The 27,071-nt window shown below is 30.3% G+C and overlaps 1 protein-coding gene across 1 annotated transcript; it reads right to left on the bottom strand.

The window, feature by feature from the left end:
• Positions 1 to 6,675: 6,675 nt before the first annotated feature.
• Positions 6,676 to 14,634, bottom strand: LOC137820912 (protein IMPAIRED IN BABA-INDUCED STERILITY 1-like). The gene is made up of 9 exons (XM_068625243.1): positions 13,430 to 14,634; positions 13,021 to 13,305; positions 12,122 to 12,439; positions 11,163 to 11,390; positions 10,248 to 10,342; positions 9,119 to 9,206; positions 8,474 to 9,007; positions 7,395 to 7,527; positions 6,676 to 7,170 (listed from the first exon to the last, which is right to left on the bottom strand). Exons 1-9 carry the CDS (start codon positions 13,772 to 13,774, stop codon positions 7,151 to 7,153), a joined length of 2,046 nt encoding a protein of 681 aa, XP_068481344.1. The 5' UTR covers positions 13,775 to 14,634; the 3' UTR covers positions 6,676 to 7,150.
• Between the last annotated feature and the right edge of the window lie 12,437 nt (positions 14,635 to 27,071).

The following is a 27,071-nucleotide window of genomic DNA, read 5'->3' as shown; positions in this document are numbered from 1 at the left end:
GAGTAAATGATACATTGTGTTAAAATATTGTAAAGAAAAAGAATACAAGAGTAAAGGATAAACTCTTTAATCCCCTAGGAGAGTGAACCTTCATCCTATATTCATCAAAAGATCTAACCCCTCCTTAGAATGAAAAATGTTCCGAACTAGGAGAGAAAACCCAAACATTTTATTCGTCGAAAGATGCAAACACTCTTCGTTTGTCAGGCCAGATGATCAGATAATCATTCTAACCTTCTACCTTTCCAATGTTAGCCAAGAGTGGCTAAAGAGAAAATAAAACTCAGGTTCAATCAGAAGTTACTTGATTCAAGAATACTACTTGAAGGGGTTAGCCAAGAGTGATTGTGATCCGAAAGAATACTCGGTTAGCCATGAGAGGCTAGGTGCAAAGAATACTCAGGGTCAACCAGGAGTGACTTGAGTAATGAATACTGAATGTTGGCCAAGAGTGACTTAGGGAAATAATACTCAAGGAATTATCCAAAAGTGGCTTTGAGCCCAAAGAATACTCAAAGTGTACTTCGCAACATGAGTCTGCTTAGTTGAACTTGACTGGTTGGTCAAGAATTAGATGTAGAATGTTGCAACTGATGAACCGATATAAATTACTATATGTGGTTTCTTCCTCCCTTACCTCATTCATATTGCTTGTTGTCATTGTCTATGCTAACCCAAGAAGGAGAACTAATGTATGAGTTTATACTAAATATTCTTTACTAAAATTATTTTCAAGCCAACTACTTGTTTTAAATTTGTATTTGTTAGTTAGATGTTAAAATTATGAACTAGTCACTTGTTAAAGAAAACACGAGAATATGTTAATCAAGTGATTTAGTTGAGTTGTTAAATCTACATCTGACATGACCTTTCTGAACTAAAGAAGCTATGTATACAATAAGCTTTTGAACATGTTTGTCAGGTCATATTTTTTATAAGCTTTCTTTAAGAAAAACTTTTTATGCCTCATTAGTCACAACCTATAGAAAAGTGTTTGTAAAAAGATATCTCTTTAAGTCCATTTTTCTTAATGAACCTTTTTAGGCCAAAAATGCATGAAGTATCGTCTGTCAGAAGAAAGAATCATAGTTTGATCATTAATTAGATTAAACAAGAAAACAGAATCCAAAGAGGATGACAAAGTGCGTTTTTGATATGACATTAGATGAAAGATTTTTAGTCTGATTGCTTTACAAACTAAAACATTTTCTTTGCATCGTAAATCAAATGATATTTGTGAAAAAAAAATAGAAGTAATCAAATCACAATTGAACCCTCCCTTCTTATGATTTTCCTATTTTTCTCACTTTAAAGAAGGAGATTGGGTTTGACTTCACCTACATAAGGATATATTTCCTAACCACAATAAGTCCAAACTCAAATCCCTAAGGCGATGGTCCCTTCAAATTCCTCAAAAGAATCAATGATAATTTTTCAGGTTAGACTTGCCTAAAGATTACAAAGTAAATCTCACTTTTAATGTTTATGATCTTATACCTTTTACAGGTGGGCTAGATGACGAGGAAAAACCTTCCAATTTGAGGTCAAATCCTTCTCAAAATGAAGGGGATGATGGAAGACCCCAAGCCAAGGGACCAACAACTAGGACTATGACTAGACGCATACAAGATATGGCCTCTACTGACCTTAGTAGGCCAAGATACTCTTAAAAGGGACCATCCCTAGCATGTTATAAAATGTATAAAATAGGAAAAAGAAGGGTTGTAAATTGGGCAAAATAGTCTAGGATACTGGGCTTGTATTTGGTCAAAGTATATTAAGGTTTTAGGAATTTGAGGTGTAGGTATATTCATAAATAGTTAAAAGACTCTTGATAGGGTTTACATTGAGCTCATCCAAGCTCAATTGAAACCATAAGCCAATCATGGAAACCCTAGGGCACACATGGAGCTTGCTTCACATTTTACATGTGTTAAATGTTTTAAAGCATGCAAATTGTGACCATATTGTTTAAATTTCTTAATTATGCAAGTCTAATCCTGATTTTACATAAACATTAAGCCAAGATCTTATAACTATATGATTTTCACAATCTCATAAGTTGAAATGAGTATACCTTAGATTTGTTCTTCAATAGTAAGTTGAAATTAGCATACCTTGATCCATGGACATGTGTTCTTCAATAGATTGATTATGGATGATGAATCAAAAAATTAGTTTTCTCCTTCTTGACCCTTTTCTCACTTTCACAAGACTTTTTAATGGAGAAGAATGGATCTCTACTCTTGGATTGAAAGAGGACCAAATTTCTTTCTACACATAATCAACATATCCCATCAATGTGCCTAAAATATAGAAATTACCTTCTCAAATTTCATAACCAACTAATATTATCTTTTATTTTCTTTTTAAACTACATATATGCCACGTAGGCCATATATGCATATTTTACACCTATGTGCTAGATCCATAGAAGGTGTTTGATCTTAAGAGAGCACTTGGGTTGAATTTCCCTCCCTTTTGCTCCTTGAATGTTTGGCCAAGACTTCTATAAATAGGAGCATTTATCTCTTGTAAATTCACCTTTGAATGAGTAATAACATGTGTTTTCAACTTGTTCAAGAGTCACTCTAGGATAGACTCCTACTTGAAAGCTTCCCACAAGCCACCTACCTTGCCAACCTAACTTCCCTTAGCTTCTTCATTTGAAGCCTTCAATCTGCCACTCTTCCTCTTATAACTTTGAAACCTTCAAAGTTCCACCACTCCGAGCAACTTATCCACCAATTGGATTGTCTTCCTCCATCAAGGAAATCACCGATACGTCTTAGGAGAAATGTTACATATTGATGAGCTCAAAAATATAGTTATAGAAAAAAAATTGAATGATAGATATTGAGATAGTGTGTATCTTGAGAAAGAAGACTCAATTGATGACAAAATATTTAATAGAAATTTCTCGATAAGATAAAGTCAAGATTGATAATTTAGTTGAGATTCAAAATGTTTGATGAAACAATTAGTAAAAGTTGAACCACATGAGTTATGTGACTCCAATCAAGACATATCACACAAGTATGAGAGTTTTACATTTTCTTAGAAGTGAGAAATAATTCACATAACCTACCATTTTTAAAATTTCAAATAAGTGTGGGTAACATTGTATATTGAAAAAGTATAATTTTCCTAACAAAAATATATTTGCAAACTCATTTTTTAGAACACCCGGATAGAATGATTATCCAAAATATTGAAAATATTGAATGCATTGTGTATGTTTTCCATCAACGTTCAATTTATCTTTTTCCTTTGTGAAGGTTTTTTTATCTTATTGCATTTCCTTTTATGTTCCTGCCTTTACACTTATAATTCTCTTAAATATAACCAAATATTTGTTTATATAATAGTTTATTTAACAAAATGTGTTCATTATGCATATATTATTAAGTTGTGATAGGTTACTTATGTAAATGTGAATATGTGATAATTTTTTTAAACTTAAAAATTTATACAATTTCTGAAATGTTTATTTAATTAATTTTTAAAAGAAAAATCATGATTAAAAAAAATCTAACCATATTTAAAGAATATAATAATTTATTTAAGAAAAAAAAGTAATTTTATATTATAACTTTTATTTTTCACTTCCAATCAATAGGTAGATATTATTTCTTTTTGAATAGTAAGAGATCATTATAATGAATTTAGTTTTTTTAAATGGTTTAAAATACTAGTTTCGTAAATATATAGCTTTAGTTCGTTTAAATTTTTTATTATAAATTTAGTCCTCTATTTTTTTTATATTGTTAATAAGAAAAGGAAGTTAATATATGTATGTGCTATTTAGAATAATATGTAGTTAATTTTCAAATTTACTATTAACCGGTCCTATTATCATTTATGTAACATTTTCTATTAGATAATATTTTAATGGTGAATCAAAATTACTTAAATTTGAAAAGTTAGATGATCATGTTTATAAATAAAAATTTATAAGATCAAAATTATACATCATACAACTATAGTAACCTCATCTCGTTATTAGGTAACAGTCTTGAACTTAGGCTAATGAGTAAAATAATTAATTATTTATTTCATTATTTCTGGTTTATCAATAATTTCTTTGAGTATATGACGAACATGTCTTCTTAAAATACTTAAAAAGAATATGCAATTTCAATTATTACCTAGAAGTTTACCCAGAAATAAGCCTACTAGTAAGGTAATATATGTTTGAAAATAAATTTATCTTTCATGCTACTCCTAAAAAATGTAGGATTTATAGAAATATTTTAACTATCAGTAGCAATTTTGTTATTTTTATTGTATTAAATTTAAATTTAATATTTTTAAGCCATATAATTTTTAGATTATTTAAACACTCTTCTGTGAAAATACTATATAAATGCTTAATCTAATTAGCTTAATATACTGGTATAAACTTATTACTCCATCCCTTCCAAAACTATACTCGTTTTAGATATTCCACATCTATTATGAAAACATTAATTATTTCATTTCTAAACTAAAATATCAATATTTAATCATCTCTCCAAATGTATGAATATGATTAGAATAATATTTCAAATATTATATTGAATTTATAAAAAAAATTATTTTTCAAAAAAATTATTTTCTTAAAATTACTATAGTTTTAGAACTGAAGTAGTTAGAGACATGTTTTATTTAATAGATTTTATTACAAAATAATTATTAAAAATATTATGACAACTCAAACTTGTAAAAGAAATTTAGGTCAACCTTGAATTTTTATTAGTAGACAAGTCACAGTCAAGCAAAGCTATCTACCTGCATACACGTAATTTTTAAAAAGTTTGGTGATTTTAATAATGTTTCCTTTTGAAAGTTAAAATAAAAGCATTGCAACCACCCTACCAAAACAGATATTTTATTTTTTATAAAACTGAGTTAAATATATAATATAGCTCACAAGATTTAATCAGTTAGGCATTAGTTTAATCAATAATTTACCGGTTTAATTAGTTCCAACTAGTCAAATACAATACTCATCTGATTAAATTATTTTTGGACAAATTGAACACACTAAAAATATCTTTCCATTTAAACAAAAAATTATTTTCTTTGTGGTTATTATTTTTGTAATATATTATTTCCAAAATTTCGGTTTATGGAAGGGTACTTTTTTGGATTTTGATATATAGAAATACAAGCAAGGTGTGAAGTGAAAAAGATAAATACAAATACTCTTAACTTTATTCTGTTTACCCATTCTCAACCATAATAGTTTATTTCTCTTCAAATGTTGTAATTACTTCTATCCTTTAAACTCCAACTTTTCACTTTGGGAAATTAAATTCATTATATTTTGATTTGTATTTGTATCTTTAACTTGTATTTATCACCAGTCTTAACTTCGATCATACTTGAATACTCTTAATACGTAGGATGAAAATGATAAATATATACTTATATTTAGTAAACTCAATATTACTAAAAACAAGTTTAGTATCTTGAAAATATCATTTTATTTTGATAAAAACTTTTATTGCTCTCTAAATATCTCTGATGAAGGTCCATACAAAATTTAAGATTCTACATTTTACATCTCATTACTTTCTTCTCTCACCTTCTATTTACTTTTGGCATCTACTTCTGAAGAATGCACTTTTTACCTTCTAAAAAAATCTATTAATGAATCAAGCTTGTAGAAGAAATCAGTGAATGCATGAAGAAATACCAGCAAATTTAATGCCATTGATGTTTTCCCTAACAATTTGAACACTTTTATTATCACTAGTGAGAGAACATAGATGCATTAGCACATATGTGTCCACATCTTTATTGTATTATTTTATTTTATTAAATTAAAACTTAATTGTTGGAAATATTTTTTATATTTATTTATTTTTATGTTATTTTGTTTAAATTTAATATTATTCAAGACTATATAAATTTGAAGTCTTCTATTAAAGAAACAAATGAACTTTGTGACGATAAAAACTTATAAGTTATGAAAAAACGAATGGAATATGAGTGAAAGATAATAATTTTGAGATTTATTTAGAAGGAGATTAAGCAGGAGAAAATTTAAAAGAAAAAACAATTTTACGCGAGTCTCTTTCCACCATTCATTTTTTGTTTTCTTTTTTCTTTACTATATTTTAACTCTTTTTTTTCATTTTATTACATCACTCCCTTCACTGTGAATTTTTTATTACAATTTTAAGATATTATTAATAAAAAGTAATTTATAAGTATTTGTACTTTTTGTCTTATAACCCGAAAGTAGAAAAAGGCAGTTCAACATATTTTTGTTGAGAAAACAACTACTTTAATCTGAAAGTGAACAACATTGTCATTAATTCTTGTAACTAAAAAATAGTCGCATAAGTTTCTATAAAATTATACAAGTTTGTATTAACTATTTTATTTCTTAAATGTACATTAATATTTATTTATTTTTAAATATTCTTTTAATTTTGGATAAATACGATTATCAATTTACACTTTCAAAATACTTTTATTTCTTTTCAATCAATAGAACTAATCTAACAACGTTCTAGAATTTAAGTACAAAACTTAACCCAGTTTATATATAAAAACCTACACACACGAGTGCTCCGACATTTTTATTGGATTTGTATCCTTGAATTGAGTGATGAATATGAATGAAAAGTGAGAATTCAGAAGTGAAATATATATATTGTCTTCAGAAGTTGTATAATGACACTGTCTATGGTAAGCAGTTTTCCTTACCAGAAAATTGCTTGTTAGATATATAAATTGCGAACGCTGATTCATTAAAAACCTAAAAAATGATTGAATAATGGTGACTAGACTATTCTGAAGTCTGTCACGGCATATGAAATATATACAATTGCCGGAAGAGACTTGAATGTAGATAACAATTAGCAAAGGCTAACAGAGGGAGGAATTTAGATCATACAAAAACGAATTATTATCTATAATTGCCCCAAACGGGGAACTCAAACCTTTATTCTTTTCTTTGCATTGGTCAACAGATTTCTGTAAATTGAAAGACGAGTGGTGTTCGTCTCAAATTGTTGAGTGAGTTCCCAGCTTCAATGTGCCAGATGAAGCCGCTAGACAGTGTCATTGTATAAGTCTGATGTTCATTCTTTGGTCAAAGGAGTTTTCTCCGTAGGACTTGTATCATTTTGATATGATCTCCATGCAATTTTTTTATTTACTTCCTCGACTTCTTACCTGCAATCCCAAGATCACATGTTAACAAGAAATGCCATGTCAACATTCATATCGAGAGACAGGGGAGGGGATTCCTCAATGGCTAATCTATGATTAACTTTAGAATGGTGTAAGTTTAACATTCTTTCAATGATTTCAAGCCTAAGGCACAAAAGTCAGGGAGAAAAGAGATAACAGTAATGCAACAAATTGCTTATGAGCTTGACTTGATATGCCCGTCATACCTCTCTGAAACCATGATCTCCGGACAGTTCGCCGGATGTGACGTTCATGCCTTTCCAAGAGCTCATCAACAGTGTGCATCTGAGATAGCAGGGGCCCAGAAAATTCAACCCTTTCTCCTTGATCTTGAAAACTCTGCAGGATAGTAATGAATAACACTCATGTCAATGCAAGGACTCACAGGCTACTGCATAGTTGACATTTGGTCCAAGTATTTGATACAGGTAGGGCAAAGCACAGTAAGGTAAATAAATTTCTTAACAAAACTGAACAGTATGAACTATTATCATGTATTGATCTATTTATGATCATATGATAGCAAATACACAAGACAGTTTTATATTAAAACATATATTGCTTTCCAAGATTGAAATTGGTCCCAAGCCTATATGCTTTTGGCCCAAATTAATGACAAATAAAAATTACTTAATTGAAAAAAAGTCAGAAATCTTAAAAGTTTAAACAGTGTCATTATTTCAACCATGGTTCTAAAAACAGGACCGAACTGGCCGTTTCGACCAGCAATCGGTCCCCTATCTGGTTTGATTGTGGTGGTGCAAAATTGATGATGCCTAAAACCAGTATCAAAGCGATAAAACCGGACAAAACCAGTAAAACAGCTCAATTAAAATGAATAAATCACAATTTAACTTTTTTTCTCTTTAAAAAGTATAAATCAACAAAAATAATAATAATTTTCTTTTCTATTCTATATATAAATTTGTTATTATTAATTAATATTGATATATATATATATATTTAAACTTTTAAATCTTTAATTTATGTAAAAATATTATTTAAACTGTTATATATATTTTAAAAGATAAGAACCTATAAATTTATATTTTGTTTTAGTTTTTATCATATGATATTATATATTTTTAATATTTTTTTATTTTAATTATCCATTAAACTTTGAATAGATTTCAACAAAATTTGTCATTCTTTCCATATTTTAATGTTCCAACTAATTCTCTACATCATATAAATTCCTAATTCCGACTTTCTCATAGTAAGTTACATTTCATCTCACAGCAGATGACATCTCACGTTTAACACATAAAAAATCTGGCCAACTTACCAGGTTATTTCTCTTGGATGCTGAATCTTCTCTGTGATAACGGGTCATAGACAGTTCTTGTGAATGGTACTCATCCGAAGCATCAAATGAATCTGGGCGATCAAACTTACTCCACTGATTCTGCATTGAAAGCGTAGAAATTTCAAGCAGCTGCTGGCCCCTAGAATTGACGCATCCCCCACAAAACTCTTTATTTTCCTGGTTTGCGGTATCCAAATTATTCCTTGAATTTAATGTAGAAGGTTGTTCTGATGGATTGAAAATATGTCCTCTTGAAATAGTTCGACAATGGGATCGAAATGAGGCGTCATCTTTTCGGCTTTTTGCCCATGCAAATCCACTTGATGATGAAACTTGTAATGGTCCAGAAAGGGGAATATCTCCTTGAGAAGCATTCTTCATATGGGAAGCATCTTCAGCTTTACCACTGGATGACTTCTGTGCTTTGTCACCTATTTTAATCTTCTCTTCTTCATGGTTGCGGAAAGATCTACCATTGACCTTCTGGGAAGTCTGAGTTTGACTTGCCAAATCCTGTAAGAGCAACAAGTGATAATTGGTTTACGATAATTAGCCCAATCCTGTAAATCAATGTGCATACATAAGAAGAAATGCTAAGAAGCAGAATTGAAAGTAAAGACAGACCTCTGCTGGGGCTAGTTTACTGAATCCCAGTGGCTTTCTGGATGGTTTTCTTGTTTCAGTTCCACGAACTCGTCCACTAACCTTTTTCCTAAAAGTCCATTATGATTTCATGAAAAAAAATCAAGAACAATATACAAATAATGCTTATGAAAATGGAATTTGTGAAAAATAGGTTTTGTTCGTTTTAATTTGTCGAAGACTGTTGATTCACTGAAATATCCTTAAGATACATAAAAAATGCAACCTAGTGCATTAGGCTCCTAGCTAGTGGACTCTTGGGGATGGTAGAAGTAGTAACTTTTCCCCCGTCCATGCAGAGAGACAACTTTTGAAACCGTGACCTCTAACTCTCCAAGTTACAAAGCAGCTGAGAGAGCTAAATTATGACGTTTCTAGAAAACATTTGAGCCTAATTAAGATAAAGATAGTTGACAACCTAAGACAAAATTTATTGGCTACCCGGAATTTTATTGACTTCAATTTCTTTTTTGTGAATGCTCAATATTGACAAATTGAACTTCTATAACATTGTTACGTTTTCATTTTTTTTGTATTTTCATAAATTAAGTTTGGATATCACAAGAAATATGTTCTAGCTCCGTTACTCTGGTGCCAAGGTCTTCCTCAAAAATATATCTCAATAAAATAACCCATGGAAAAATCTAGAAGTTGAAGAGAAGAAAGATGGAGGTTATAAAACAGTAAAGATTATTCCCTTCCCATTTGGAAGTTGGAAAAGGCATTAGTCCTCTCATGAGTTCATGTAATTCTGACAACAAAATCACTATTTCTTTTACTTCGTTCTCTGATAGCATAATGTAAATTTACTGCACAAGTATGTGCATTCAAATGATCAGTGGAGTATTAGTAAACAACCATTCCTAATCTCTCCGAGGCCAAAACTAGACCCTGATCAAGTTTTCAAACTAAAACAAATGTTCTCTCGCAGATTGGTTAACGAAATCCAAATATGGCACTAGACTCAACCAGGTTAAATGCACATGCAGGCATTCTCTTATTTTCACCAGCCAAATAGGAGGTAATCCAGAGACATCAGTTGAATATGTAACAACTAAAGCATTATTTTCGAATAATTCTGCATAAAATGTGCAGTGAATATCAGTCTCACCTTGACTCTTCCCTGTGTTTTGCATCGATTTCCTTGCTAGGTGGGTATATCGGCAAGCTTGATGGGTCACACGCATAAGGTTTTGTTTTGAAATACTGAAAGTGTTAAGGCCGTTGTATCAGAGTAGAATTTTAGAAAGAGTCCATATCATATTTCAACGATTCACATCATCATAAATTTTTGTATCTTGGACGTTTGTCAAAAAGAAAATAATTCATACGATGGATATCCCCCAAAAATATAGCCAAGAGAAATCAACAGACAATCAAAGAAAGATTAATGCTAGACATGAATCAGGGTTTGTTTGGTTTAAAAAACAAAATCTATTTTTATTTTCTGTTTTCATAAATCATTCAAAAGAATGTCGGATTATTTTCACCTTGTTTCTTGATTTCAAAGATTTATACAGGAAAGAATGTAAACAAAATCCTTGTGTACAAATATCTGAAAATGACAAGAAAAATGAAAAAAAAATGATATTTTGTAATTGGGTCAGTTTGCACTTTAAATATTTTTTTTAAACAAGTGATTTTTAAAATAATCACTTACTTAATATGCAGATAGAATTTGCTTATTAAAATAAGCAGAAAACTGCTCATTTAAAAAAACAAATTAAACAAACTCATTAAAAAAAGAATAAATTTGTCTATTTTATTAAATAAGCACCTTTTAAAACAATGCAAACAAACTGGCCCATATCAAAGGAAAAAGGAAATGAAATATGAAAAAACATGTCTAACCAAATAGGCTTAGTATTTCCAATTAACCACAAAAATGTATTGAATTTCATTATCTAAGCTAAAAGGAAATGAAATAGGAAACACTTCCTAATTCCTATAACCAAATATGCTGAGTATTTCCAATTAACCACAAAATGTATTTCAAGAATTTCCAACAAATAAAAAATTAACCTACCTCCGATGAGAGAGCAGATGTAGCAGTCCCACGTTTGTATGGTTCTACAGAAAGAAGAGTTTGTAGCAGATGTACACTGGTCGCTGGTAAATCTTTAAAGGATTGTCGAAGGCAACTATCATATGGTTGCTGAGGCTTAAATAACGTTGCATGAGGAAGTCTAGTCTTTTTCCAGTATTCATCAGGTGGGGAGCCACATAGCTTAAAAATTTTGTGCAATTGTTCAACCTGCATAGGTAACAAAAATTATTTAGAATAGTTTCAAAAATAACTAATCAAACTGTCAGAATTTTCATTTCATTTCCAGCTAATTCATTTATTAACCACAAAACTGATAAGCATCTGGTCTAACATTTTAAGGAGGATTGTCAGATTGAATCACTTACTTTTCTGAAGATTAATGCTAATAGGTATCATCTTTAGTTTGATTACATTCTCCCCTTTACCTATTTGAAATATAGAACGGTATAAACCTTAAAGTACTGAGCATGCAATGATAGCAAACTCTAAATGAACCTATTAACGGATTGCAGTGAAACCTCTTGCAATAGGTATGGGAACTACACTTCAGCTCTGTTAAATATATGGCAGCAAAAATATGAAATTATAAAAGCTTCCTAATTGAATTACAATACCAAAAAGCTTCTTTTATGTAAACATGAAGGCACGTGGGAAAATAAATCATCTCTATTCTGAAAAAGAAATGGAACCTTTGTCATACGAAGAAAGAAAGAGGATATCAAAAGTTAGAGCAGCATTTCCATATCAGTTGCTTCCTTATGTATTGAGGCATTATCATATTTCTTCATTCTTGTACATTATCAAATCAAAATTATTTAAGATTTACCTTTAACTCATACTAATGGATTAGCCATTTTTTTCTAACAAAAATGTAACAACTTCACTGCATTAACATGCACCATAACACGGCAATTCATACATTTTGGAAAGGCTAATACCTCCGTTCTCCCCTGAAGTATAGGCTTCCCAACAAGCAGCTCCGCAAACACACAGCCAACACTCCAAAGATCCACGGCTGGACCATAGTCCGTGGAACCGAGCAAAAGCTCTGGCGGCCGGTACCACAAGGTAACAACACGACTAGTCAGAGGTTGCCTGTGCCCAGGATTGACATAATTCGCCAACCCAAAATCCGCTACCTTCAAAACCCCTTTATTGTTCACCAAAAGATTCGACCCCTTAATATCCCTATGCATTACTCCCCGCAGGTGACAGTGCTCAAGACCAGCCAACAACTGCTTCAAGTAGCACTTAATCTGCCCACACAACAAAATCATTCCATCCATTCAACAACAGAACCACAAATCATATCACACCACAGAACAATACATTAATTACTTGTATTATTATTACCAAAAAAAACCTTAGATAAAGTATCTTAGTTACTTTCGGTACTTTAGTTAAAATTAAAGTTTCACTCAATACTCTAAATTAATATTACCCAACTGCAAAAACTAGTTCATGGGATAAAATTGTCTTCTGTTTATATAAACTATTTTGTTATATCACTAATCAATATAGAATCTCCAACGTACATCTGGTTTCAAAGATTGAACAGCTTGAACAGTAAAATTTGTAAAAGTGAACATCACATCTACGAGTGATCTGATAACGACATATAAATTTAACAACAGTTACCAAAATAAACTCTGCTGCAATCTTAGAATATAGTTTTTTACTCAACCGGAAAACTAATTTATAGATTCATAATCAAAATTACCCCTGCTTATATCTACATATATTATTCTACCCGTATTCACAGTTGGATATGGGATAGAAACGAGACACAAAAGAAACCTGCTTCTCTGTTTCTTTGAAAATATGATTAGTTTATTACCTGTGGTTCAGTGAATTTGATATCAGGGGAAGACAAGAGCCCTGTGATGTCATGCTCCATGTACTCAAAGACGAGGTAAATGCTACAGGAGAGCCTCGAAGTAATCAAGCCCTCAAGCTTTATTATATTGGGATGATCAAGGCGTCGCAGAATCAATATCTCACGCGCCATGAACCGCACACTCTCCGGTTCAAAATTGTCGAACCGCACCTTCTTCAATGCCACTATCTTCCCCGTTTCAAGCTCCCTCGCTCGAAACACACTGCTATACGTTCCCTGCCCTATCTGTCAACATCAACCACCACCAATCAACTACTTCATCATCATCACCTTAATAATAATAAATTACTATTAGAATAATAATACTAAAAAGATTAGTTTATCTATTGCTTATTTGGTGACGGTTCACCTTCTCGAGTTTTTCGAAGGCATCGGCGCGGAGGGGGACCCAGCCGTGAATGGCCTCGCCGGCGACTGCGCTGAGCCACGCCGGCCAGCCGGCGGCCACGTGTTCTCCCTGCACGTACTTGTGAAGGTTCCCCAACCTGAAGCTCAGGGAGTCGCAATTGGAACTCGTTCTCCCCGACTCACCTACCTCGCTCTGACTCCCTCCCCCCGAGTCGGTTCTCTTCTTGCTCCTCTTCTTCTCCTTCCGCTCCGACTCGCCCAAACCCGCAGCATTGGTCCGAAACGCGCCCGAGTGGTCAATCGCCGGCGTCACCGACACCGCTTGCTTCGAGCTCACGCACCCCATGGATCCGGGTCGGATCCTCGACCCAATTCAAATTGGCACACGCAGTCTACGCTACGCGTTTTTTAAACTGGTGCGAAGAAACAAAGAAACAAAGCAAGAAAGTAAAGCGACACGAAGCGAAGCTGAGCGAAGCAAAGCGATTCGATTAGCGAAACGCAGAAAGTGTGTGTCGTCAGAGTCTGACTGCCGCGGCAATTGCGGGAGACTGGGGGAAAAGAGATTTAATGAGGAAGGAAGGAAGATTATAAATTTCAAATCTTTTTTTAAATAAATAAAATACAAACACTACAAAGTGGATCAATTTGTACCTATGTAGACTCTTCAATATGCATTAAAAAATGAAGAAAAATTGGATAAAGTTAACTCACAATAAGTAGGCAATCTTATTAGATCACAACTCAAATTTTATTTGGATACGCATTTACATTTTATGAAATATTTTATTGTACAGATCGTAATGATAAAAATGTAGTTCTACTTTTAAAAAAAACTATACTTTTTTGTAGCAATGATATTATGACGGACCACTAATCACCAGAAACAATAAAACTGCTTCATTTATTTTGCATCTAAAATATGTTATCAAGTTGGAATCTTGAACTATTTAACTAGTGAATCAATAAAAGTATTTACGAATAAAATAATAATTTTGTAGAAATGAAAAGAAAAAAAAAATGGAATAAGAAAGCCTAAATCAGCGGAGTGAGTGCAAAACATGGTGCTTGAAAGAAGACCTTATATTCTCTGCATTTGTTTGCACTCGTGTTTTGTTTCGTGGTGTGTTCGTTGGTTGTGTTGTGTTGTTCCCTAATGGCCAAGAGAAGGGAGAAACTCTGCATGGCAGAGACTTGGCTTGGTTTGGTTCTTCTTCTATTGCTTTGGATTTTGTGAAGCGCGTGGCACGTGATTGTGTAACTGGTTGATTCGTTTGCAAATGATTATTGATTAATTATTTAATTAATATTCTGTTTTGCTTTTCACACTGGTTGGTGTTGACTTGAAGGCTACTTGATTTGTTTCCTAATTCTTAATTCTGGTTTTAAATTTGGAGGGTTTACCACTTCACGCCATGGTGGGGGTGTGAAAGAGAAAAGCAAGGGAAAAGAGGAGAAATATGAATATCATGACATTCACTCACATCATCTTGATCGTGATTTCAGAAACATCCAATTGATTTTATGTGCACTTTTTTTCTGGTTCAGAGTGTTTTGAGTTTGTTAATTAGGAAGAGTGGTAATTTGATTTTGTTTATAGGGAAAGATGAGAAAGAAAGGAAAAGGGAAAAGATTGATGGTGAGATGAGGTGTAGAGTTTACCTTTCTAGATCTTCTTTTCTTGAACCTCATCTCTCCTACTGTTACGGTTCCTCCCCACCTCTGACAGTTCCTCTTTACTTTCATCACTCTTATGGCCCACACATTACTCAGTTCATCTTGAAAGGTAAAATAATAATAACAACACCAACAAAAGTGGGTCATGCATTTCTATGCTACCAAATTCTTCTTGGTGTGGTGCCACTCTGGAAATGCACCATAGATTCGTCTAACTTCCATCACATTCGGTTTTTTTTCCACCTTCGGACAATTTTTTGCATTTTATTATTAAAATAGATTAACTTCTAAAACATTTCCATCACATTCACCTTAGTTATACTCTAGGTATCACCACAAACATTAACACCTATACTATACGGATATGAAAATTTATAATTTTTAAAATATACAACATGGATCTATTTATTATATAATTATAAATTATATAAATTGACAATAAAGATATATATTTTAAATTATTTTTAAAAACAGAAAAATATTTTTTATGACTGGTTCACAAGGATTTTTGTTTTTTATTTTTATAATCATAATAAAAATTTATATAATAAATTTAAGTTTTTAAAAAATTAATATATTTTTACTTTTTAAAATTGTGTTAGAACTACACTAGAATTGTCAGAAATCCAACAAATATTTTTTGAATTGGACACTTCACATATACGTATCCTACAAGTGTCATAGGAGTGTCCGTATCGAATACGAATATCTGACGCCAACACTTCGTTATACTTATCAAATAGAGACATCACCTTAAAACCTGGTGTTGTAGAATTGAATTATACACAAATATAAATTCTAAGACAATCTAAGCTTTGGGATGTTGAACTTGGGAAATTTCAAAAGTGGGTGTGAAGGGTAGTGATTAGGGTTGGAAGATTATAGCGCACTGAATCGATAGCTTGGGTCCATCATGTCACCATGAAAATTAGTCCAATTCATCTCATTCCAATTTGATTATGAGAAATTAAGCCTCTAACTAATGCCATTTCCATTTAACTCTCCTCACACAAAGCACCAATGAATGGTGTTAAAGTTCAACACCTAAATCATCTCTTTTATTTGTTGCGTGTTTGGTGGAGGGGTGCATTTATTTTTAATAATGAAATTTTGTCATAGAAATATTATGGTAGTTATAAATTAAAAGTTATATTTATTTTTAAAAGCAATTGCAAATAATACGTGCCTTGTTGTACATAGTTTTAACATTATTATTATATTATTGTTATTCAATTACATCATGAACGGTGCAGTTGCTTAAATAAGTTGTTTACTTTTTAAAATCTTACCATTTGTCACACATATTTAAATACTTAACATAAAATAATTTCTTCAATGCTAAGATTTCTAATGTTTGCTTAATTTAAGTATATGAATCCTACGATTAACCTATATATATTAATGTTTAAAATACTTTTCTTCATCGATCTTTTCTCTTTACAACATCAATTTTTTTAAGGGACGGTTGTTCACACAAGCCACAAGTTTGAATAAACAATTACAAATAATGTGTTTCAGTAATAACTTTTTATCAAGCAATGTTTCTTAGTTTGAAAAACATTCCTAATAAACCCATTGAAAAACACCTTACAAATTAGCTTGCAAATTAGTAATATGTTTGACTTTAAGTTTGTACTTTTCTTATAGTCTTGAAATTCTATTTTTGAACTTTCCATTTACACTTGATAATAATTTAGTAGATGAATACCAAAAGTAAATACGTAAATTTTAAATAAAAGAACTAGATGAATGTTACTATAATTAATATGAATGTTCACTAAGATTATACATGTTGTTTTTCCTATAAAAATTAATTTTCGTTCTTAATTTTATACTTTAGATTTACTTGATATTAGAATGGTCATTGCTAGCAAACGAATCTCTAATGTACACTAAAATGTTAAAATATTTTAGGTTAACTATCGTGATACTATAATACAATTTATGTTAAAAGTTTATTTATTGTGTAAAAAATATCAATAAAAATTAATTACAATAGTTTACTTAGTATAAGTCACTAGAGTATAAATTTTATATAATTGAAAAAGATATTTGACCCTTAATAATATCTATACTTAAAAAAATATAAAAAAAATACCAATAAATATGTTGAAATAACCATTAATAATTTTTATGATGGGTTGATATTATAAAGATTTTCTGCTTCCAGTTGATAGATATTAAATTCTTGAAATAAAGTTTGAGTAAAAATTACGTTACTTTGAATTGAAATCAATTTGGCACCCAATCACAAACTTGATAGTTTCTTCAGCTAAAGTAGATATTTGCATTTTATTTTATCTTTTATATATTTATCACTGATTATCATTGTTCACACAGATTTTCCTTTTGGGAAATTTATGGGAAATGATGTGTTGACGAGCCCTTTCATGAATAGTGAAGGAACTTTGAAAAGCTACTTTTAAATCCGGTGCATAGTTCAACATTAACTTGACCCCATTGTTATAATAGAAGGAGTTATGGAAAGCTTTGCAAATGATTAAGCATGGTGTATCTATAGATTTATATGAAAAACATAATGATTTACATTGCCCTTCTTGTTTTCAGTATTTTTTGGTAACTCAGAGATGGGGCTGTAACAATTTAATACTAGCAAGTTTATTTAACTTAAGTGAAACTTAAAAGTATAAATTCAAATATTTACCATTATAGGTAACTACTAATCCTATAGTGCTAACTATTCCAAGAAAAAATAGATTAGGTTCGATATAAGGTAGCTTACAATTAAAAAATCCGTCAATTTACTCACTTATGCGATTTTTTTTTAATTGCATTGAAACTATTAGAGTTTTTATTATACTTTTGGCAAGATTTTAGTGTAATTAAAAATAAAAAAATGTTGTTATTTATAAATTTAATTTCTCCAATACTGATAAAATTTAATATTTAAATGAAATTTAGGCTAAATTATACTTTACATCTTTTAACTAAATTTGTTCATTTAAATTAATTTTATAAAATAAAAAATTAAATATTTCTTCTTCTTTTTTCTTTTAGTTTTTGTTAGACTGGTTCTTCAATCAACCAACTTATTCCTAAAGTGGACAAATAAAGGTTTAGTTTTTTTTTTTAATTCGCAAGTTAATCACACCCAATTCGATTTTAACAAAATGATGGTGTGACAGGGTAAAACAAGCTTTTAGCATGTGTAGTTATTATTAGATCAAATACACTTGGTACTTAATGTTATTAAACAAATTGACTTCAATCTTTTGTTAATTTTTATCAAAACTTTTAAAAATTGGAATTTAAATTTAACTTAATTTCACAAAATCGACTTAGTAAAATAAGGTTTATATATATATATATATATATATAATTATATAATTTCATCATATCTTTAGTTTATGTGGGATATGCAACACGTTTCTTATGTCGAATATTGAACATCTTAAACATCTAAGGAAGAATTCAATAGCAATTAACACGATACTCCCAACAAATTTGACTATGATAAACATTATATGATTTTGATAACATATTAAAAATATGGAATTTATGCATAACTCAATCTTACATAAAGATTGAGTAAGGCTTCCTTCCACCTATATATTCTAATTTGGTTATATCTCTAATTCATGTGAGATCTCCAATAAAAACATTGCAATTCTAATATCTGATTTCATTTTTACTATCTTAATTCTTCTATACCAAGCTAATGATTCTAATATTGATTTGTTGTATTTATATTCTAAGTCAATACTTTTATGAGTTTATCTTTCCTTTCTAATGCACTAGCATGTTGAACATAAAAAGAAATCTAATAACGGAAAGGAAATAGTGCAAAATATATATGCATAAATGTGTGGGGGTAATATGATATATAAGTGCAAATCTCTAAGTCTAAGTCAATGCACGAGTCTTCCGGAAGTAGAGTCAAGTGTCCATATGTGTTGGTCAGTGGAGTTCTGACATGAGAAATATTGATATTATTTATATACATTTGACTGCTTTGTTAAAGTCTAATGTATTGAAAGTGATGAATTACATGTTTGTGATTGAAAGTTGCAGTTATGTTGAAAGTTTTAAAACACTAGTTTACCCTACTTTTTGTTTGAGTTGTGTTTGTTTTAAAATTTGTGATGATCATGTGTTACACGAGAGCATATGTTGTTGTAGGTGGTAAAACTCTAGGGTTTCTAACACCTTATATTCTCCCAATTGATCTTTAGGGTTGTGCCGCATGTCTCATATTTAACCTAGTTGGGCTTGGGCTAAGTGACTTCTCGCATTGGCGTGATTGGGCTTGCCTGGACGACTTGGAAAACAGGCCCAACGTTACTGGTGTGATCTCGCCTGGGCGAGCTTAGGCGAGCTTTGGGAGCTTCTGGTTTGAGCGAGCTTGGGCGAGTGCTAGAGCGTTCCAATTTTTCCTTTTTATCTTTGTTTATTCTTCTTTTGCTCTTCCATCTTCATTCTTCCCTAAAATCCTAAAATTAACACAAATTTGAGAATAAATTGTTCTTATTTAAATTATAATCACAAAATATGTAAAAAGGTTTAAATTCATAAATTAGGGATTATGTTATAGTTATTTTTATCAATTAATACCCATAAGTGTTTGTATTTTAATATGGAATATTACTGAAATATGACACTTATCAACAAAAATTTAAGCAGATGTTTAAGGGGACTGGACGTAGCCTGAGTCTAGATGAACCAAGATAAATTCTGGTTGATCTCTTGTTTACTATTTTTTTTTTTTGCTTATGTTTTAATTCTTACTAATATGTGATTTGTTAAACGGTCCATCAATAATGTTTCTACTAGATAATCTATTAGACGTTAGACGATCTACTAGACAACCTACTTATTTCATCCAATGCGAAAAGAGTCTAAGGCTTCATTCATACACCCCCACCCCCACCCACTTTGTGTATCAATAACAAATAATTTTATATTTCCTTGTATAGTTCAAATTTGAAAATTAGTTTTTGATGAGTGTAAATGATGTGATTGGACTCTTCAACTAAAGAAGAGCTTGGAAAATATTCTACAAGAAGATAAGTTAAAGGATATAAAAATATCACAACAAATTATCCCATATGAAAAAAAATAGTTTGAAAAGAGGCATAAGTTAGAAGAACTTGTTTCGATGCTAAAATATGCTATTGTAGGTTACAATAAGAAACCCTAAATGCACTAATGTGTCAAGAGAAGTCTTACATTATTTTTAGGGTGGGAATGTGTGATCTCTAAAGGCTATACAAGAAAGTCTTCCCTTCATGTAAAATAACACTTTTGAAATAGAAATTAATTTGAGCTTTGAATTGTGTTTCTTTTGTGAGAGTGTTGCTTACTTAGCTAAGTTTTTCTAAGTGACCTCCCATTCTCTTGCCTTCTTGGAGCACTAAGAAGAGTTCTTAGATATTCATCAAGGTCTTACCATCCATCTTTGAGTGTGTACACTTAGTAAGGTAATCACCATCTTATCCCATGTTCCATTTACTTTTTCCATATTCATTATCTTCCATTGTCTTGTTCCATTCCCATTCCATTTCTTGCATCCTCTTTGTTCTGCTAAGCTTCCATCTTTTATCTCTCCACCACCTAAAGAGAACCAAAAACCATCAAAAAACCTTAAGGAATTCACTTGGCCACACCCCCTTGTGTTTCTCCAAGAAAAACCAATAATGTGTGTGTGGATCATGATGAAATATGATTAACATGATGATGTTGTATATTGTATGTGGGTACCTAAAAGGGTATCATGACATACTCTGATTGTGTGAGAATACTTGTGATGATATTATGATCCACCAAAGTTATAATATTAAGTACAAAAATGCATTAAAGAAGTGAAATATCCTAACTTCACTAGTAATTTAAATCATAAATTAAGATATCATATGGTGTGAAAAATCATATAATTTTTTATGTTTCCATTGACTAATAAACAGAATTTTTTTTGAAAAATTGATCTATTAGTTTTTAAAAATATTTTACAAGGAAAATTAAAAATAGTGTGAGAAAAGAAAAAAAAAATCTCTATTATGATTTTTTTCAACAGAAATAATCATACTCTTGTCAAATTTTTAACCAACATTTACAAAATATTTTTATGTAAGAAAAAATTGTAAGAAAAACATAAAATTAATAGAGAAATTACATAAGCAATATACAAGAAAATCTTCTCAGGTAAAAGAAATTATAGTATGAAGTGACAATTAAATGTAATAAGTAATAAATGTATAACAAATCTTATGAAATAAACCATTAGAGATAATGTTATAAAAAAAACTTAAAGGAAGTATTAATAAAAATTATCTTGATTATGCTCTTCAATGATTAAATTTTGTGAATTAAAAAATCTCTATACTCTTTCAGTTATTTAAAACCATTCAAAATCGAAAATGAAATAAATTTGAAGAGTGTTTTAGATTATTTGGATGAATGGTGTGTATAGTAGAAGTATATATATGGTAGAATATTCTGAAAACAATGAATGGTGTTGAGCAGTTGTCATCATTCACAGAATCCAAATTATAGTAGCACAGTGGTTTGACTCTTGAACATGATTCTTCTACTCAAATAGTGCATTAGTTTACCTTATAATTACTATTATATTGTTAGAGTGCATGCTAAAGTCTATTTCTTCTGCCCTTTTGTCCAAAGAAAGGGAGACAAACAGTCATAGTTTCAGAGTCTCTTTCCCTCCCTCTCCAATAATTTTTGTCCACTAATTAAAGGTCAAATTAATATAATTAAAATATTTAGAAGGCTAACTTCACTACTTAATTTCTTGTCAAGTTCCACCTACCAACTTCAATAATAGAAACACTTAAACATTAACTTCTTCAACCTTATAGTTTCCTAAATAAATTGCTAAACGTTATTACTACCATTTTAGTGTAGTTTAAGCTTTTTTTTTTAAATAATTGTTATTTATTTATTTCAATGCAATAATTATAAATTAATTATAATATTACTCTTACTCATTACTCAACATTGGTGTATCAGTGTATTGCAAGTAGAAGTGTAAAAACGAGTTCAAATCTACGGACTAATTAAAATCCACTATAGATTCAAGGAAGGCTCTTCATGCACCTCTATCATTTCTTCCTTCACCTCCATACTGTTAGGAAAAGTCCATTTTACCCTTAATAAAATAAGAAATGACTTGTAAATCCCTGCACTTCTTAAGCTTCTTTGTTGAATGACACCCACCGTCAACCCCTTTCTTCTACCTTGCAACCTATCGTGCACTTCATTGTTCAGAGCTTTCGATTGAGCCTCTCGCAGCAGTGGTTGGGTATCGTTCCTTCATTGTTGAATTTGGATAGCAATTGGAAGCAGGTTTGCATCCCCTTTCTTATTACTTGTTCTTGAAATATTTAATGATTTTTTTAATTGTAAACCCTAAAATTTAGAATACATTGTTAACTTTCAAATTCTACAATTTCAAAGTATTTTTAAATTCAGAAAATAGATTTTAAATTATAAAATTAGAAAGTCAACTTTGTATTTCGAATGGTAGAATTTATAATACAAATTTGACTTCTGAATTCTACAATTTGATCAACTTTATAATTCAATTCAGAAGTCATCTTCTTAATTCATAATAAATAACTTTTAAATTGTAAAATTTGGAAGCCAACTTTGTATTTCAAATTTTACAATTTGAATTACCAAGTTGACTTCAAAATTCTATAATTCAATTAGAAGTTATCTTCTAAACTCATGAATGACTTTCGAGTTGTAAAATTTGGAAACCAAATTTGTATTTCAAAATCTACAATTCAGAAGTCATTTTTGAATTCAGAAAATAACTTTCGATTTATAAAATTTAGAATACAAATTCATAAGGGTATTATGGATGTGTAGGAAAAAATATGGAGGTGCAAGAAGAAATCCCTAGATTCAAGTTAGATTGGGAAAAAATAAGAAAATTATAGTGGGTTATAAAAATTGGATCCAATGTACCTATGGTCTTAGCCAAATTCTCTCTCCACCTCCATGCCTTCCCTATGCATCTCTATATTAATTGTCAAAATTCAATTTGAACTTCTTTTAAATTTTTAAATAATCTTAAATGAAGCATAAGCTCAAGTACACCCTCGCACCCCCCATACCTTTTTTTCAGTTGCAACACTTCCATTTTTCTCTAGTCCCAGTGTTTGGACAACAATTTCATCATTTGAGCGTGTTTGAGATGATTGAAACGAATATTAATTGTATTTAACGTTCCCAATGTGAACATTAATTTTTTTTAGTTTGGTACTTTATTTTTGCACATCGCTAATTTTTTTTTCTGGATTTTGTAGCTTCCGCAAGAATGACTACAAATTTAGAAAAATAAAATGTTACTTTTGCTCAAATTAATAAAAAGTAAACATATTTATTTAAATTTATTTCTGTTTTATTTGATTCAATTTTTTCATTATTTGAAAAGAAATAATTTAATCATTCTTAACTTATATTTATATGACACAAATTAGCTTAAATAACTTAATACCCTTATTTAACATTTCTTAACATTTAAAAATAAACAACATCAACCAAATTGTTTAAAATAAAAAAAATCACACTAGTGCAAATCAAGAGTCATAAAAACTTTGCACTTTCTATGTTGATTGAAAAACTGACATAATAAGTTGACTTACTATGACTGTTGTCTATAAACTATCATAAAATGTACAAAATACCTGTCATAATATGTTTAGACAAAACTTTCCATGATTGGTATTTTTACAACCGTCATAAAAAATACGACTTACTATGATGATTCTCATCAAAACCGTCATAGTAAGTGGTTTTCTATGACATATTCCTACACCTGTCATAGTAAATAAGACTTTCTATATCATTTATTGCAATAATCATCATAGTAATTTTAAAAAAAAAACGATTACTTTATTAATTTTGCAGCATTCATTAATAACAATCATTTACATATAAATTTCAAACAAACTCATTCATTGATCAAATTTCTCCAATTTATTAATAATAATCACTTCCATATCAATATTGCGAATAATTAATTTGGATTTGTGCCAATAAGATTTTTATTGACTTGAAAGAAAAAAAAAAGGAAGCACATTATTGAGTGCAAATTGTTTAAAATCAAAGACGTGACATTTTATTAACTTCGTTTTCTTATAGGAAACTTTATTTGAGAAATCTTGAGTTTTTAGTTTATTTTTATTAAAAAAAATTAATGTAAATAGACGTTTTGTTAATTTTAATTTATGTTTTAATTGAATGATATTGTTAGAACTAAAAATGTATAGAGGTGCTTGAAAAAAAAAAGTATGAAGGTGCAGAAAGAATTTGTTTTGGTATATCATGATCTTATACATCTATGCAACGAAAAAAATCAACTAAACATAAAGATAATCTTAAAATTTTAATTCTGTTAACTCGTTATCTACTATGTGTAAACTTCAAAAGTTTGAAATTAATGGACAAAAGTAATATTAAATTGTGGAAAGCTTGAAGTTGAATTCAAGAGTAAGTTATTGTGACATTTTTAATTAATCCATTATATATTATATCAAATGTTTAATTAGTAATTATGAACCGTTAATTTTCATGTATTATCTTTTATTAAATGTATAATTTATTTTAAAAATAACTATTTCAAAAGATTTAAACGAATTGATCATTTAACTCATCAATTCGTAGCAGATTGAATATATATTTTTAGGATTACATGTTAAGTGAGTGTACCCAATTCCTTTATAAGGTGGGATAAGCCCAAAAGGTTGGGTTGACATGATTTTATAACTATAATTATAAGCTACAAACTAAATACACAGAGAGCAACCATTAATATCTTATATGTTCGTTAAAATATATGTTTATAGAAAAATACAATTATTGGCCATTTAATCGTGGAACAATTGCAAAGAATAAGGTTGGATAATCTTTTAGGTCTTGAAAGTGTATGTTGGTTTCTAACCAGAACCTAAAATTATTGAAATAAAAAAAAAAAAAAAGATTTGTCTTCCATGTTAGTTCTTCATATTGATTATTAGTTTGGTGATATGCATGTTAAGTGACACATGAACTGCAACATGCATGCCAAATTGTGGATAAGGTGGTAGCTGACATGTCAATTAACATATTAATGCTGTTATGAAGGACTAACGTGAAACATAACTCTTTAGAGTATTCAATTTTAATTTGTATGCTCTTGGAAACTGAATAGAAGATGACATACACTTTTAAAAGACCTGCTCTTACTTTTTCCTTCTACATCAACACGTGGATTGAACTCGTATATATAAGTGAAGCTTGGAAGAAAGTCTAATAATTTGGAAATAATTTTAAAAAATAAAATAAAATAAAATAAAGGTATAAAAGTAGCAAATAATTTTGACATGAATAAGAGCATTTGTTATTTGTTATGTGTGTTTATCCCTCTCTCATTAGAAGTTTCTATTGAGACTTCTTCCTACACCTTCATTCCTCATTCCTTATTAGTATAAAAAGGTCTATTTACGATAATACATTCACAACACTTTTACTTTTAAAATATTGTCCATCAAAACATGGTGACATTTCCAAAATTAAAGCGAGTCTAAAATGACGGTTATGAGTTAAAACGTCGTTTAGACCAAAACGCTTGGTCTACAAAGGCAGTTATGAGTGATAGTTGTTGTCTTAGAGCAAGCACTTTGGTCTAAAATGACGTTTTAACTCATAATCGTCGTTTTTTACCAAGTGTTTTATTCTAAAACGGCGGGATTTATCTCAGAGTCGCCATTTTACACTCATTTTATTATCCTAATTCGTAGCACACCACTTACACTTTCGTATTGTTTTGTCTTCTCGCACTTTTTCTTCCTTTGTTTTGTGCTCTCTCTGCTTCTTCTTCATCTTCGAGCTCTTTGTCATTGTGTAAGTTTATTTCATTCACTTACCAATGCTTATTTGTTTTTTTTTTGTTTCTCTTATTCGATTTTGTCCTCCATTGTTGGTGAAGGTTTTCATTGTCTACTGTTTCATTGCCTTCCACCACTGTTGTCTTCATTGGTTGTTTTATGTGCCTCCATTGGTTCTTTGTCGCTGCTAGCTGCCACCAACGTTGCTATTTGTTATCGCTACTCTTCACCACTAATGTTGCTGAGATTAAGGAGAGTATAAAGCGACGACTTTTACCATAGCCTCCCACTCCAAATCTCTCTTCCAATCACTCTTGAACCAATAACCCTCTACATCCAGCATGGAGCTTCAAAGATGTTAGTAAGTTTTGATTCTTTGATTGTAACTTTTTGGTGTAATTGTTTTAAACGCATTACATATTTCTCTTTGTTTAGTTAGTTTTGTATCATGTAACCTGTGGTTAGTTTCTTAAATAGGTCCAAATTATATAATCCAGTAGTGTTTAATTAGTTTTCAGATTATATAATTCGATGAGTTTGTTTTTCAAATACGTTTCGGATTACATATTCTTATATTGTTACATAGGTTCCAGATTACGTAATCTGGAAGTTTTGTTGTTTATTGAGGTTCCAAATTAGGTAATCTGGAAGTATTATTGTTTGGTGTTCTAGATTAGGTAATCCGAAAGTGGCTTTTTTGGGAGTTTCGGATTATATAATTTGAATGTGTGTTTATTTTTTGTTTCTTTATTTATTAATATTGAAGACTTTTTTTTAAAAATTATGTGCCATGGTTCAAATATGACTATATTATCCCTTATCTTATTTGTAAATAATTAAAATTCACATGGTTTTGTGGAAAGATATGAATAATTCAAGAGGTGTCGGATCTCAGGGTCATGATCGAACAAGACCGACGATATCCGTTTGTAGAAGAGATCGAGGTGTTGTCGAGGAAAGGATTGGTGTTGATAATGATAATCAACAAGGATTATATGATCATAAGAAAGTGGACCAGGAAGATGAGTTTCCTGGAGAACCTTCTGAATGTCTCTGCTAGTAAATTTTGCTAACCATGTTGTTGTTAAGCTCTGGGAAGGTGAGGTAAGAAAGGAAAAA

This window comes from Phaseolus vulgaris, chromosome 9 (genome assembly GCF_000499845.2).
Source record: "Phaseolus vulgaris cultivar G19833 chromosome 9, P. vulgaris v2.0, whole genome shotgun sequence".
In the NCBI taxonomy this organism is placed as follows: Eukaryota; Viridiplantae; Streptophyta; class Magnoliopsida; order Fabales; family Fabaceae; genus Phaseolus; species Phaseolus vulgaris.
Note: the sequence above shows the minus strand (reverse complement) of the source record. Positions and strands in the feature narration are given on the sequence as shown.

What these genes read in the sequence shown, in the direction of transcription:
- LOC137820912 (XM_068625243.1), bottom strand. Translation starts at nt 13,774, where the DNA reads ATGGGGTGCGTGAGCTCGAAGCAAGCGGTGTCGGTGACGCCGGCGATT. An exon ending in TACTTCAGGGGAGAACGGAG is followed by an intron (nt 11,391 to 12,121) that starts GTATTAGCCTTT and finishes TTACCTATGCAG; the next exon opens with GTTGAACAATTGCACAAAAT. An exon ending in CATCCAAGAGAAATAACCTG is followed by an intron (nt 7,528 to 8,473) that starts GTAAGTTGGCCA and finishes ACTATCCTGCAG; the next exon opens with AGTTTTCAAGATCAAGGAGA.